The sequence below is a fragment of the Daphnia pulex genome, chromosome 5 (genome assembly GCF_021134715.1).
Source record: "Daphnia pulex isolate KAP4 chromosome 5, ASM2113471v1".
NCBI lineage: Eukaryota > Metazoa > Arthropoda > Branchiopoda > Diplostraca > Daphniidae > Daphnia > Daphnia pulex.
The window spans coordinates 11,612,517-11,625,655 of NC_060021.1; the positions used below are offsets into that span (position 1 = coordinate 11,612,517).

The 13,139-nt window shown below is 38.3% G+C and overlaps 5 protein-coding genes, 1 long non-coding RNA gene and 2 other non-coding genes across 12 annotated transcripts; 5 read left to right on the forward strand and 3 right to left on the reverse strand.

Moving 5' to 3' along the window:
• The first annotated feature begins 1,500 nt into the window (after positions 1 to 1,500).
• Positions 1,501 to 2,227, forward strand: LOC124193823. Its single transcript, XR_006874496.1, has 3 exons — positions 1,501 to 1,734; positions 1,798 to 1,961; positions 2,019 to 2,227. It is a non-coding gene; the product is annotated as an uncharacterized LOC124193823 (long non-coding RNA).
• Positions 2,228 to 2,295: 68 nt separating this feature from the next.
• LOC124193822 lies at positions 2,296 to 3,342 on the forward strand. The gene is made up of 4 exons (XM_046587796.1): positions 2,296 to 2,425; positions 2,488 to 2,634; positions 2,709 to 3,146; positions 3,225 to 3,342. The coding sequence occupies exons 2-4, from the start codon at positions 2,539 to 2,541 to the stop codon at positions 3,258 to 3,260; spliced, it is 570 nt and encodes a 189-aa protein (XP_046443752.1). The 5' UTR covers positions 2,296 to 2,425; positions 2,488 to 2,538; the 3' UTR covers positions 3,261 to 3,342.
• On the reverse strand, positions 3,281 to 4,614 carry LOC124193821 (platelet-activating factor acetylhydrolase-like). 3 transcript variants are annotated; one of them, XM_046587793.1, is made up of 5 exons: positions 4,216 to 4,614; positions 4,035 to 4,138; positions 3,852 to 3,966; positions 3,617 to 3,659; positions 3,281 to 3,552 (listed from the first exon to the last, which is right to left on the reverse strand). In XM_046587793.1, the coding sequence occupies exons 1-5, from the start codon at positions 4,361 to 4,363 to the stop codon at positions 3,459 to 3,461; spliced, it is 504 nt and encodes a 167-aa protein (XP_046443749.1). In that variant the 5' UTR covers positions 4,364 to 4,614; the 3' UTR covers positions 3,281 to 3,458. The 3 variants fall into 3 exon arrangements, with proteins under 3 accessions (XP_046443749.1, XP_046443748.1, XP_046443747.1); XM_046587792.1 differs by having other exon boundaries at positions 3,617 to 3,779; positions 4,237 to 4,613; XM_046587791.1 differs by having other exon boundaries at positions 3,617 to 3,779; positions 4,216 to 4,613.
• A 303-nt stretch (positions 4,615 to 4,917) lies between these two features.
• Positions 4,918 to 6,429, forward strand: LOC124193765 (protein ABHD11-like). Its single transcript, XM_046587726.1, has 6 exons — positions 4,918 to 5,111; positions 5,196 to 5,364; positions 5,426 to 5,599; positions 5,652 to 5,825; positions 5,900 to 6,084; positions 6,155 to 6,429. Exons 1-6 carry the CDS (start codon positions 4,993 to 4,995, stop codon positions 6,288 to 6,290), a joined length of 957 nt encoding a protein of 318 aa, XP_046443682.1. The 5' UTR covers positions 4,918 to 4,992; the 3' UTR covers positions 6,291 to 6,429.
• Positions 6,430 to 6,553: 124 nt separating this feature from the next.
• Positions 6,554 to 6,635, reverse strand: Trnal-aag. The gene has a single exon. It is a non-coding gene; the product is annotated as a tRNA-Leu (tRNA).
• Positions 6,636 to 7,000: 365 nt separating this feature from the next.
• LOC124193684 (myosin-11-like) lies at positions 7,001 to 10,597 on the forward strand. Of its 3 annotated transcripts, none has more exons than XM_046587606.1 (12): positions 7,001 to 7,131; positions 7,485 to 7,907; positions 7,968 to 8,384; positions 8,455 to 8,682; positions 8,760 to 9,053; positions 9,113 to 9,361; positions 9,425 to 9,646; positions 9,712 to 9,831; positions 9,892 to 9,954; positions 10,011 to 10,115; positions 10,174 to 10,345; positions 10,411 to 10,597. In XM_046587606.1, the coding sequence occupies exons 2-12, from the start codon at positions 7,518 to 7,520 to the stop codon at positions 10,449 to 10,451; spliced, it is 2,301 nt and encodes a 766-aa protein (XP_046443562.1). In that variant the 5' UTR covers positions 7,001 to 7,131; positions 7,485 to 7,517; the 3' UTR covers positions 10,452 to 10,597. The 3 variants fall into 3 exon arrangements, with proteins under 3 accessions (XP_046443562.1, XP_046443565.1, XP_046443563.1); XM_046587609.1 differs by having other exon boundaries at positions 7,047 to 7,131; positions 10,417 to 10,597; XM_046587607.1 differs by having other exon boundaries at positions 7,051 to 7,118.
• Positions 10,598 to 10,688: 91 nt separating this feature from the next.
• On the forward strand, positions 10,689 to 10,770 carry Trnal-aag. The gene has a single exon. It is a non-coding gene; the product is annotated as a tRNA-Leu (tRNA).
• Positions 10,771 to 10,831: 61 nt separating this feature from the next.
• Positions 10,832 to 12,696, reverse strand: LOC124193688 (techylectin-5B-like). Its single transcript, XM_046587620.1, has 6 exons — positions 12,415 to 12,696; positions 12,174 to 12,345; positions 11,931 to 12,079; positions 11,725 to 11,827; positions 11,362 to 11,648; positions 10,832 to 11,297 (listed from the first exon to the last, which is right to left on the reverse strand). Exons 1-6 carry the CDS (start codon positions 12,493 to 12,495, stop codon positions 10,962 to 10,964), a joined length of 1,128 nt encoding a protein of 375 aa, XP_046443576.1. The 5' UTR covers positions 12,496 to 12,696; the 3' UTR covers positions 10,832 to 10,961.
• Positions 12,697 to 13,139: the final 443 nt, after the last annotated feature.

Genomic DNA, 13,139 nt, shown 5'->3' on the forward strand with positions numbered 1-13,139 from the left:
AGCCACATAGCTTTCTTGGCTGTTTATACAGTGCCACCCTATTGGACCGATTTCACAATCTGCACACATCAAATATTTATAGTTCCCAAGTCCCAATCGTATTAGAAAATCCAACATTTTCAAATTGGAACATATCAGGTATCAGCCAAGATTTTGTGACAAAGCAAAAGTCTAGACCGATTGATTGATCGATTCAACTCTGATGTCACCTTAGGCGAAAATCTATTTCGTTTCTTCAATCGATATCAAATTCAGAAAAAGAACTAAGTTGGTCAATAAAAGTGTAGTAGACATTGAGTATAGACAACAAGGGCGTTGTGCTGATTAATTCGTCATTCCCTCAAACTTTTCTTGCATGTGGCAGACGAAAATGGCACTTTTCGCGAATCGCTAAAGAAAATGTATTTCCTTTTTGTATTTTTAGAATAACGCGAAATTGCGCTGCGCGACTAACAAGGACATGTACTTGTTTGTCCGCAGGAATTGTTCATATTGCAAAAGTGGAGCCAGTTACATTGTCAGTCCCGAACTACCGATCGACGAAGATCGATCAATATGACGGTTCCTCCAAAGATAGATCTTACCTGTGCTGTACGTCGACATGTACTGAGCAGGAGAAAATGTAACTTCTCCGACGCTGTTTTCAACCCGCCACAATTTGTCGACATTTTCCCGGATCCGCAATTGACATCTTTGTTTAAGGTTTAAGGAGTAAAGAAATCGGAGTCCAATGCCAAGCTTGTGATGTTTCAGCACTTAATGTAAGTCAGTATTGAATTTAAATTTGTCAATAGCATTATAGCTAATACAAAACGTATTGGAAAATTTAGATCAATACGGATTGTGCTACGACCGAGGCCCACGGAGTTTTCCACAAGGAAGGTGGATGGCCTCGCGATGTCAACCCGCAAGAAGCCGATCAAACGGCTCGCTACCGCAAAAAGATCGAGAAGGATGAAGCTTATTTCCGTACTGTTCTACAACTTGGACATGTTGAATTGATATAAATGTGAATGATGTTTATACTAATAAGTGCAAACAGATTTTTTTACCCCATTGTAGCAAATGGAACATTACATCAAGCAAAACAATGTATTTAACATCTATGAGGATTATTTCACTGATTCTCCCGATGTGTAATCATCAATTAATTTAATACTTTTTTTTTATATTTCTGGATGGCTGAATTTTATATTTCCAACAAACAAACGCCAGATCCGAATCCTCTGCGAACTCTTCATCTGCTAAAGGATCCGTCACCGATAAAACGCGCAGTCACAGTCTTAGTTGGAGTCCCGATATGGAGGAACCAAATTGGCCGCTGCAACTATTCAGATCCTTTTTGGAAAAATCTGTTTGACCACAAAGAAAATGATTCTTTCATCTGGAATATTGGTATTGACATTTGCCGATATGAGAATGATATGTCTCTTTATTCAGCAGTATAACTTTGCAAGTAATAATTCCTTCCATGAATAGAAAGAGCTGTGCAACCAGAAATAATTTTACGCAGCATGTAGTCAACTACGTTCCGTCTCGTTCAATCCGCGTGACCATCACATTTTAGCTGGTGGATCGATTTATGGCGCTGTGGGAATTTGGGACGTTTGTAAGAGTCAAGGTCCAGTCGAATGCGTCCCCATTGGTGTCGGTCATTCGGAAAGTGTCACTTCGCTTATTTGGAGCAATTCAAAGGCTGGAGGAGAATTCTTCTCCGCCTCTGGCGACGGCCAAGTAAAAACACGATAACAAATCATTTTGATTATTTCATCTTGATTATATGATTAACAATAATAGGTTCTTTGGTGGGACATGCGAAAATTAAATGCGCCAATAGACGCACTTTTACTGGAACCTAGTTCAATCCCTCGATCGGAAAGCGCTTTATCTGCTACTTGTCTCGAGTACGATCCTTCTATGCCAAACCGTGCCAAACAAATTCCTAGTTGGCACACGTCAAGGTGCTCATTTCTCAATTCATTTCACCTAAAAATAAAAAATGAATTGCCAATTTGCAGGTATTGTGATGAATTGCAACAGAAGAGCCCGAACAACAGCGGAGAGGATAAATGGATAATGTGCCAATACGAGGCACACTTGGGCCCAGTTCACGGTCTACATCGACACCTACATCTGCCCAAAATCTTTTTGACCGTTTTGGATTGGACCACGAATGTTAGGACCGAGGACATTCGCGATTCGCCCATTTTAACTTTAAAGTGTGTTCGCTTATGTCTATTGACAAGCAGATTCAAATAATAACTTGTTTCATACTCTGCTGCGTTGTAGGAATCAAAATGTCCAGTTACTGGACGGAGCGTGGAGTCACACACGGTCGTCCATCATATTCACTGCTGCAACAGACGGTGCTCTTTACCTGTGGGATATTCTCGCCCAGCGGATCACTCCTACGTTATGCTCCCAGGTCATAATAGAAAAAATTTGATTAAAATGTTGACAATTATAAATTTTAAATGTATTAACCAGGTCAGCGAATCTCCGCTTTTAAGTTTGAGCACCCAGGAACACGGAAAAATCATGGCAGTTTGCAGCAAAGACGGACGGTTTTCCGTCATTCAAATAAGCGACAATTTGTCGACAGTAACCAAAAACGATAAAGTAGCGCTCACCTCGGTATGATAAGTTATAGCTGGAAGAAAATTTAAGTCTATATTAAGTCCTATAATCCAATCCACTGTTACACACAGTTACTGGAACGAGAAATCCGAAGAGAAAAGAATTTGGAACAGCGGACTAAAGACAGCAAGAGTAAACAAGGACCCAAAACTTCCATTTTCCACCTTGCGATTGCAACAGTGACCCAAGCGGCCAAGTTGCTACGCAAGGCTCATTGGGCGTTCAGAAACCTCCGTCTCCCATGTCCCATCACCTCGCTATCTAAAAAAATGTTTGATAGCTTGAAGGAGACACTCCAGGCACTTAATATTAATCAAGAGAATACAAGCGGCAAAGAAGTTAACGAAAGATCGGTTATTGAACCTTCGGCTGATATGTTGCCAGCCACTGATAAAACCGGAAGCCAAATCAACGTATCTGTCTCTCACGCTGCTCCAGTGGCGCCATTCGTTGATCAGACTCTGCAATCTTCCGAAGAGGCTTTCTTTGAAATTGAAACCATTGATCAGGTATAATATTTGAGTTATTTCGTTATGATATCAGAAAATGTCATGTACAACTTTATTTGTTTTTAAATATGATCACAGGAAATACTTTCCCGTGGAATAGAAGAAAAACAATGAGTAGACGAATAACTAGTATGTATGAATCACCAATGATTTTATTAATCCGATCCGCAATCAATATTTCCATTATTCAAATGTTCGTTTTTTTGGGAGAAGGGGGTATAATTAAGAGAGGTGTCGAGAAAGAGTGTTACAAGCAAGTAAATAAAAGTTGTAGGGGAATTAGAAGTAAAAAGCGGTAAAAAGTCATTGCATTCACAAGTCATTTCCAGGGATCCAGCTTTCGACTAAACCTCCTTTACTATTTGGTTCCGTTTCGAGACTATAAGTCATGCAAGCGGAGCCATCCCTATAAAATTTAAGATTTAGTGGAGAATGTCATTATTTAAAACAAATTTGTTTAAAGTAAGTACCTGTGTTCAATAGCTGCCACTATAAACCCATGGGATGATATGTCTGAGCAGAAAGTTGAGTAGGCAGTACGGCACGCAGTAAGACCATGAGAAAATACAATTACAGGAAATCTTTGTTCATTGCATAGCTCAGCATCTAACGCTATAGGAATGTATGAATTTCCTGGCTCACATACATCACAATTAGTTGACTTTAACCTTCTGTTAAAAACAGGTACTTCATTTCGCTACACACCAAAGGCCCAGGATATCAGCTTCTTGCCAAAGAAAGGAATCATTCCTAGTACTATGGTGTAATCTTCTACGTATTTTGGGTGGAGGAGCCAGCTTGCCCAACGGGAAGAATGTTCCTTTGGAGAAAAGAGGTAAATAGATTAACCACAAAAGTTCAGCAGCAATTTGAGAAAAGGTCGCTTACATATACATCTTTTATTTGACTAGGATAGTATACTCGAAGAAAGCAACCATCTTCCTTGCTGGGTCCACCAGTCATTAAGTTGGTGCAGCCAACAACATACTTCCCTTTATAATCAATAACAACAAAGTAAGTTGATTACATTTACAAAACACAATTCACCAGCAATTAACTCTTCTCTGACTTTTGGAAAAAACAAACTGACAAGCAGACAACAGACAAGCAGACAACGCGAAACTGTTGATGAAATTTCCAGGTGCGTTCTTAAACCTGCAAATGCAACAAAGTTTGTACGCAATTAATAAATGTGGTTTTTCCTTTTTGTGCAGCATCACTATAATTCTCTAAATACAAAATAATAAATATCATAATTAATTATTCATTCTAGTACGGAATATAAACAATTAAATATGACTAACTTTTTAATTAAAATGCTTAAGAACATAATTACTTGGGACTTGAATTACTTATGGCTTTAATTACTTGTGAATTTATTTACTTGCAAAAGGGAATTACTTGTGTTGGTTAGCTAAATTACTTGTTGCCAGTATTACTTACTACCATAATTACTTAGCTGACAGAAAATAATTACTCATCAATTTTATTATTTAATTCCGTAATTACTTAAGAGAAAAATTACTTACACCCATAATTATTGATCTTATTTACTTAATACCCCAAGTACTTGTGAAAATAATTACTTGATGTCCGGACTCCCGCGCAGCCGCCAATGGTAGAATTACAGAAACTTTTTACTTGAAAAAACAAAAGAAATAACATTTTTGCAATAGAACAGAGAAAATTCTTTTGATTAATGATGGAAAAGTTTTTTTCTTTCGAAATCGATACCTATTTAATGGCCGATAGCCCGATACTCTGCCGATACCAATAGTTTAGTTTTTTCGTCTGAAATTTTGGATGTCAACATTACACAATTTATTCCTTCATTTACTCTTTCTTTATGGCGAATTATATTCGACCACGCATGTTTCATCAGGCGTTGGAAGCCTTGCACAAATTTAAATTAGAAAAATCTATTCTTTCGCCGAATTTGAGGTGTATACATTCAACCGGCTCCAGGTATACTTACTCTACATAACAACTCAATAAATGAACAGTAACTCGAACTGTTTTGCTCTGTTTCCTCTTGGGGTCACTTTATAGATGGATTGATGGTCCAGTTAAACTTGCCTACACTTCATATGAAGGAATGAATTCACAAAATGCGTCACCTAGTAACATGACTCCAATTATTATACAGCATGGGTTGTTAGGCTCGAGAAAAAACTGGGCTTCTTTAAGCAAAGCAATTCATAGCAAAACTGGAAGAAAGGTAATTCATGTAATAGTGATTTTGTTTAAAGTTACATAAATCATTGCATTCATACAAATAGGTCATTGTCCCAGATGCAAGGAACCATGGAGACAGCCCTCACAGCAATAAGCTTGACTATGAAGTGCTGTCTGAAGACATAGTTAAATTAATGGAAGATTTACAAATACCAAAAGCAACCATGGTTGGCCATTCAATGGGAGGAAGAGCGATGATGAAGCTAGCCTTGACCAAGGTACCCTTTTCAGTTGATTTCCTTAATTTAACTGTTACTCATTCACAAATAGCCTTCTCTAGTTGACAGATTAGTGGTAGTTGATATTTCTCCTGTCAATGTGAGCCCTGGTGCCCAAGCTATGACTCAATTCTTAACTGTAATGGAAGATATAGATTTGGGAGATCAACTGAAGCGTGCAACTGCCCGGAAGATAGTAGACGAAAAACTACAAGTTGTCGTTAAAGTACGTGCATTACAGTTCGTTTACTTTTTATGGTTTTACCTCAATAATTTTACATTCTCTTTTGATCGTAAAAGGACAGTCTACTACGACAATTTCTTTTAACTAACCTGGTGGAGGATAACGGAAAGTTTCGTTGGCGTGTTAATCTTAAATCAATCATTCAAAATTTGCCACACATAATTGGCCATTTCCCTTTGAAGAACGAAAGTTACCATGGCCCCACACTTTTTATTGGTGGAGCCAAGTCAGATTACATCAAGTATCAAAAAGAAATCATACCCCCTTCTTTGCAAAGCTATTATTTCATCTATTTAATTTTTACATTTCAGACCGACAGATCATGACGTAATACGGAAACTATTTCCTGGTGCCCAGTTTCAGTACATCCCTGATGCGGGTCATTGGGTACATTCCGAAAAACCAACGCAGTTTATGGAACTTGTCCTCAAATTCATTAACGAATAGGACTAAATATAGGGAAAATTGTAATTGTAGTGTGAATTGGCGATTTTTTGTATATCTTCTGTGTTCTGTACTCATTATGCATATAATTCTGCACATGTTGGAGAAAAGAGAACTATAATATAAAACTGAGTAAAGCTAGTATACGACGTAAATCAAATTTATTTGTTTCATTTGTCTTTCTTTCTTTTGTGGCTCGTTATAGCCTTATCAGGGAATATGTTTCGCTTAGAGATACAGAAATGCCTCTAAAAGTCAAAAAGTTTTGGCAGCGGTGGGATTCGAACCCACGCCTCCGAGGAGACTGGTGCCTTAAACCAGCGCCTTAGACCGCTCGGCCACGCTACCCATACTCTCTCCGAAAAAATTGTTGAACAAATCACTAATATAACATTATTCAATGAAAAAATTAATCTGAACCAAATTGCTGGCCTAGGTGCAGTCAAAGAAATTCTTGAAATGATTTCTTTCGGTTATCATTTAATTTGGATTTTTTAACTCCGGAGGTCGTTACTGGTCATTACACTTAAATCGAAAGTCACATTAGATTTACATTGAATTTATAATTCATAAAATTAAATAATACACTTTTCTTAACTGAAATAAATTTTAAACCATTTCAATGTTTCGGAAATTTAATTTTCATTGAATTAGAATTTCTATTTAATGTTTAGTGCAACACTGTATATGCAAATTTTGGATTCCCGCCCTTTGACCGATTTTTACATTGCAACGTGCTTACAACGTGTTTGTTCACAATCACACTTGTTTGTTCTACCATAGACTACGAAGTGCTACTGTTCAGGGCGAGGATTTTTTTCCTCTTATCTCGTAAGTTGTTCAGGTATGATTGAGGCCCAGTTTTTAATTGATATTGTTAACAATGCTTTATTACATTTACTTTGATGAAAGTGAATGCATTTCTGTTCAACTTCAATAATTTTGGTCAGTACTCTACAGCCACATGATATTTAGACTGTGTATGGAAGGTGAATATGTGGACTGTTGCAATAATAAGATCGTAAAATAATTGAAACAAGCATTGGCTTTTTTTGAGTAACTTGTATGGTCTGGCAAAGCTGATGCAGTACGATGTCAGCTGTTCCAAAGTCTGACATGCTGACCCATCAAATATTTTAAAACTCGTATGATTGTCAATCTTTCTTGGTTAACCTTAAGATTGTGATTTTCATTTAGGTGGTGCGAGTTAACTGTGTTCAAAGATTGGAAATGTCTCAACGAGGAGCTTCCCAAAGTTTCTTGTTCAAATATGCTCCACTTCGCCTCAAGGGTGTAAATAATCAGCAACAACTTAGCAACAATTCAAAAGTTTATCCTTCTGGAACTCCATACTCCCCAAGAGCACTTCAATCTCAATCCAATAACCCTTCTATTGATGAATCAGCAATGACGGGAAATGAAACGAATTATTCCGAACAAGGTGACTTGAATTCCTCATTAGAAAACATAGCTAAGGTATGCCAACGTCAGGAACGTCGCAACCGAGAAATGCAGTTACAACTTGAATCAGCTACATCCGAGATGGAACGACTTAAAGGTCTACTGGATGCAGCAGCGGGTGAAATCGATCAGCTGCACAATATCAATGAAAAATTAAAGGTAAATTGTTCATTTCTTCTAGAAAAAAAACTGGGGTCATCTTCTGTTTTTTTAAATTAGGATTCACACCAAAAATTAGAGAAGGAATTAAAAGAAGTCGATCACCTTTACACTGATGTCAAAACCACAGCAGCTGATACTGCCCAAATTCTTGAAGACGCACGTAAAGACAAAGAAACTTGGCTCTCCAACTTTGAAAGGCTGCTGACAAACCATTTCGACAAAAGAGAAATGCAATTGCGAAATGAATTTCAGCAAATAATTGACGAAAAAGAAGTCAAGTTAAATGCGATGCGCTGCGAGGCTGAACATTTAGAGATTCAGTTTCATGGTACTGCGGAAATACGTGCCGAAATAGCCTCCTCCAGAGAACAAATTAAGCAACTCAACAGCGTCAACGATGCCAAGGAAACGGAACTGAACACGTTGCGTGACAAACTTATGACCATTCAAGAAGCAGTCGCCACTTACGAAGACGTAACATAAAAATCCCATCAAATTACTAAATATTTTTACAACATTTAAACTTTAATTTCATTTCATTTAGACTAAACATTCTTTGAATATTTTAACGAAAGAAAGAGCTGCGCTGCAGGAGCGGTACAGCGCGATTGAAAAGCAATGCATTTCGACGGGTGATGCGCTAGTCGACTGTATGAATGACCGAAATCGATTGGAGAATTCCGTGGACGAATTGAACAAGAAACTGGAAGACGAAAGCAAGAAAACAATTCATTCAATATCCGAAACGCAAGAATTGATCCAGCAACTGACGGTATGAATACGTGTTAGTCAAAACGACGTCAAAACAGATGACTCCTAAATTTTATTTTATTTTATTTTTTGTTATAGACATGTCAACAAATGTTGGAGGAGAAAACGACCAAAATTGAGGATCTTTGTAATCAGTTGTCGATTTTGAATGAACACAATAGAGATCTTGAAAGAAAGACTCGCGAAGCAGAATCCATATTTGCTGACCAAGAGACCTCTCAGCGATTAATAGCTGATTTGGAAAAACAAATTGCTGAACTCAAGTTCCAGTTGTCTGAAAAGGCTATTGAACTCCAGTGCAAGGAAAAGAAGATTGAAGAAACTGAGAATGCCTTGAAAGATTTGTCGCTACATTCTCATAGCGATGAACAGGTATTTTTTTAGAAACACTTTAAACGAAATTAACACTTAAGTTATCATTTCGATTTTAGTTGGCGATTATCGAAGAAAATAATCGCGAACTTCAGCGCAAATTTGATGAAAAGGCCCAGGAACTTGAAGCTGCTCTTGTTTGTCAAGAGAATTCGCAAAGATTAAAAGCCGATCTAGATAAGGAGGTTGCTGATCTCAAATGCCAACTTATTTCAAAGTCAATAGAACTCCAGTACAAAGGAGAGCGGATGGAAGAAATGGAGAAAGCCTTAGACGAATTGACACAAAAGTCTCTTAACGCTGAGCGGGTAATTATACAAAGTACCGACTTTTTGTGCATAATTTTTTAAATTATTAAGTTAATACTTCAGGCAGAAACTTGCCGATCAGAAGTGGACATGCCGAGACAAAAAGAAAAGTTGGAGATAGACGCTTTGAAAACATCCTTAAATTTAAAGAATTTAGAACTTGAGAGTATCGGCGGTGAATACGAAGAGGCCCAGAAGATAATGGCATCATCGGAAAGAAAGATAGCCGATCTCGAATTAACCGTCAGCCTACTGGAGCGAAGATTGGAAACAGAACGTGAACAGGTGAATTCTTTTAGAGCTACTGGCTTTTTTGTCATTTAATTTTCTTATATTCTGGCAATTTTTAGGCTTCTTTCTCTAGCCAACAACCTGTGATCAAGGCTGCCGTGGAACCAGCACGTTCGCTTCGGCCCATCTTGAAGCAAACATTTTCTGATGTCAAACAACAGGAACTGGCTTCACAAGATGTAAAAACACCGTTTTAGTTATAAAGAAAAGGTTGTGATAATTATTATTTTGTAACACAGAAAGGGGATTCAGCTAAAACTGCCATGGATACTTTAAATCTTTTGCAGAAAGCTAATGCTATGGTAAGATCCTATTTGTTTTGATTGAGTATTGATTACACATCACTTGAACTTAATAGGCAAAAGCAGCAGAGGTCAAACGTCGTGATAGTGGTGGGAGTCAGATTTCAATGATGATAAAACCATCTTCTCCATCTAGCTCGTCGAAACCTTCGGAGAAGCGAGTAAGTCTAAACATATAGCAGTGTGGCCATACCCTTAAAGGTTATGTTTATTAATTAGCGCCGTTTCGATACCCCCGACGGATTGCGCGCATCCGCCATAAAAATGGACCTCCGCGATTGTGTTGATATTGATTCCCCCGTTTTACGTAACAATTCCGGCCTGCGGACGCCTCGCTTTCTGCCTCGCAGTAACTCTACCGCTTATCTTACTTCCGCGGAATTGCCTCCTGGTATGTTAGAAGTTAAACACGAAACAAAAATGGTGTGGTTTATCTATAGTTCCTTTTGTTTGCAGGAACAGAAGATCTGGAGTTTGATACTAATGAATCCTTTTAGTATTAATAACATATCCATTTTAACAGCCCTGTCTCTTCGTGTTGAAACGGTAGGACAATCTACCGTTAATATATTTTTTTGTGTGTGTTCATTTGGGGTGACCGTAGAGATAACCAAGCGTTGCTAATATATCTGCCTTTTTTTAAGTTTTGTCATTATTTTTGCATCGTTTGAGAGCAGTCTGTCGAAGCCTATGGTAATACTGTTATATTCCACACTTTCTGCGGTGTGTGTATCGGTAGCGTGGCCGAGCGGTCTAAGGCGCTGGTTTAAGGCACCAGTCTCCTCGGAGGCGCGAGTTCGAATCTCGCCGCTGCCATAACTTTTTTGCGCCATTTCTAGTATCTTTAGGTTTTTTTATGTGTTTACAACTAAATTTATAAATTTAAAACGATTCAGTATATTTAATTTATGTGGAGAATGATAACTATACAGTGCGTGTAGGAGTATTTCACTGTAAAAAAAATACTTAAAATTAATCAACAATTGCGTTAAATATGTGTTTGCGCTTTAGACGTTGCTTTTAGATTGATTTAAACCAGGTTCAGGCTCCACCTGGTCCTTCAGCTCAGCTGAACTGTCCTCAATGTTGCGAAAACCCCTCATGGGTAAGTAGCTGTCAGGCTTGATTGGTGAATAACTGTTGGGAACGGATAGTCCTATTGAGGGGCCGTTAGATGTGTAATTGTCGCTCACTGGTCTGAATCTCATCATGGTGCGGCGCAGCGAATAATTGTAGCCGCTCCAGGTGTACCAATTGATTCCATCAGCGAAACTACGATGCGGTCCACCCAAATACCATCCATTCAGATTGGAGTCGTGACAGTTTCCATACCACCAGCCTCCCTGTAATGTATTGAATTATAGATATTCGTTTGAAACATGTTTGATAAATATTATCTATTTTTACCTTGTAGAGTCGAGCGCAGCTTCGTTCAGCAAAGTCTTCACCTTCACGGTTATCATTGTCGACGTCAAAAGTGGAAAAGGCGAGACCGTTGTGGCTAAAGAGCGAATCTCCAGCATTTCCCAGGAACATTTTGGTGAAATAAAGACGATATTTATCGCTTTCTGGACCAATTCGGAATCCCTTGTAACGGGCAAAACGTTTATTGCCGCTCCAGTCTTCGAGGTTGACGGCTAGTTCGTATTTTTTATTGTCGTTGCTATTGGTCAGCGCCCACAAAAGGATGTTACCTATTTACGTTCAACCAAACAAAAAATGATCAAGTAAGTAGTATAAATGGAGAAGTTAACTATTATCGTCACACACCTAACCAGAATTCGCGATCAAAGTCTCCGAAACCCAATTTGTAGTCCTCCCAATTGCGCATAAAATTTTCGTGCGGTTCTACGTCATCTCTCACTTGAAATACCTTTAATGATCAAAAGTACATTTTTGTGTTTTTATTGAATAACTGTTTCCGTTTTTTTTTTTTTTTAATGTTCTTGGTATTTTTAGAAATGAAATGGTTTTACCGTCCAACCACCACCCTCCGATTCCTGGTCACAGTAGACTTTCCACGGGCCTTGAACTATGTTAGGAGGATGAACAAGGTACAGACCACTTTGAGACGCGTTCTGTGTGACGAGGATATCGTAACAGCTCTTGCCGACGTTAAAGGACTCTAGGAATTGTAGTAAAATTATTTGATTACATTTTCCTAAATTTTGTTTTTCGATGTTCTAAATATTGATTTTGCTTCCATTTTTTTGACCCACCTGTGAAATCCAAAATTGGGTTCTTTAGGGTAGTTCCGGATACATTGGCAGATAAAATATCTCGAGGTGTAGGCATTCTAGAATCCTTGCCGGACATGGCTCTGTTGATAGCCGTACGTACTTCCGCCATGGACAAACCTTCGTTTAAAGATGATCTAACACTTCCCTTATCCTGTAATTAAATTAAACAAAATATTGAATCAATTTCTCTCTTGATAACTTGGATAATTATTAAACTTACATGAGAATCGACGGAGAGGACTCCATTGATTATAGCGAAGAATCCAATCAACACCAAAGTCGAAATCCACTTGGCCGGCATGACGACGGCAAACCTTCTCGTCTGAGTTTGAAATTTGGTATTTCTTTGGCGAACAATTTGTTTTAGAGGTGTACGTCCGGCGCTATGTGCAGCCAAAAGAAGTGTGAGGTTCACTGGATGGCAACTCGGTAGGTAAGATTCATTTATCGTAACTGTCGATCTGGCTAGCGGCTATGTTCCCGGCGAAACTTTGTCAACTTTTTTTTTTTTTTTCACGCGTAACGGGAACGTTTCATTTAGTCCAACTACAGTGGTGGTGGTTCTGGGCCCTGGGCATATTCTTTTTTATACCCCTTTTTTATTTTCGAAAGTACATACGGTATAATGCAAAATCGACATTTTTTTTTTCTAGATCACACTAAGGAGTCCTTTTATGGTCCATTGACTATACTGTTTGATCGTCTATTGTTGGGACCTATTCCGGCAGGTCGCGCGCGCGAAAAAGACGTTTCCAGGTAGGAGCCATGTAGGAAGTAGGAGGTTTCTTTTATGTAATAATTACCTAAATTAAAATACTAGCTTCGTTCCAAATTCCAGTGGGATTCAGGTGAATCCACTAACGCTGTTACGATCGGTTCTAAATAATTGTGCAGTTGAACCAGTTAAAACTCATTACCTCCACGGTATTTTTTTTTTCTTTCTCC

Coding starts and splice junctions, on each gene's coding strand:
- LOC124193688 (XM_046587620.1), bottom strand. CDS start 12,495: ATGCCGGCCAAGTGGATTTCGACTTTGGTGTTGATTGGATTCTTCGCT. Junction 11,828..11,930: donor CGGAGGGTGGTGGTTGGACG/GTAAAACCATTT, acceptor TGATCATTAAAG/GTATTTCAAGTGAGAGATGA. Junction 11,649..11,724: donor TGATCGCGAATTCTGGTTAG/GTGTGTGACGAT, acceptor GAACGTAAATAG/GTAACATCCTTTTGTGGGCG.
- LOC124193821 (XM_046587791.1), bottom strand. CDS start 4,363: ATGCTGCACAAAAAGGAAAAACCACATTTATTAATTGCGTACAAACTT. Junction 4,139..4,215: donor TCAGTTTGTTTTTTCCAAAA/GTCAGAGAAGAG, acceptor TTGATTATAAAG/GGAAGTATGTTGTTGGCTGC. Junction 3,967..4,034: donor GTCAAATAAAAGATGTATAT/GTAAGCGACCTT, acceptor TTTTCTCCAAAG/GAACATTCTTCCCGTTGGGC.
- LOC124193822 (XM_046587796.1), top strand. CDS start 2,539: ATGGCAGTTTGCAGCAAAGACGGACGGTTTTCCGTCATTCAAATAAGC. Junction 2,635..2,708: donor ATAAAGTAGCGCTCACCTCG/GTATGATAAGTT, acceptor TGTTACACACAG/TTACTGGAACGAGAAATCCG. Junction 3,147..3,224: donor AAATTGAAACCATTGATCAG/GTATAATATTTG, acceptor ATATGATCACAG/GAAATACTTTCCCGTGGAAT.
- LOC124193684 (XM_046587606.1), top strand. CDS start 7,518: ATGTCTCAACGAGGAGCTTCCCAAAGTTTCTTGTTCAAATATGCTCCA. Junction 9,647..9,711: donor TGGAAACAGAACGTGAACAG/GTGAATTCTTTT, acceptor GGCAATTTTTAG/GCTTCTTTCTCTAGCCAACA. Junction 9,955..10,010: donor TGCAGAAAGCTAATGCTATG/GTAAGATCCTAT, acceptor TGAACTTAATAG/GCAAAAGCAGCAGAGGTCAA.
- LOC124193765 (XM_046587726.1), top strand. CDS start 4,993: ATGGCGAATTATATTCGACCACGCATGTTTCATCAGGCGTTGGAAGCC. Junction 5,112..5,195: donor ATACATTCAACCGGCTCCAG/GTATACTTACTC, acceptor GTCACTTTATAG/ATGGATTGATGGTCCAGTTA. Junction 5,600..5,651: donor TGAAGCTAGCCTTGACCAAG/GTACCCTTTTCA, acceptor ATTCACAAATAG/CCTTCTCTAGTTGACAGATT.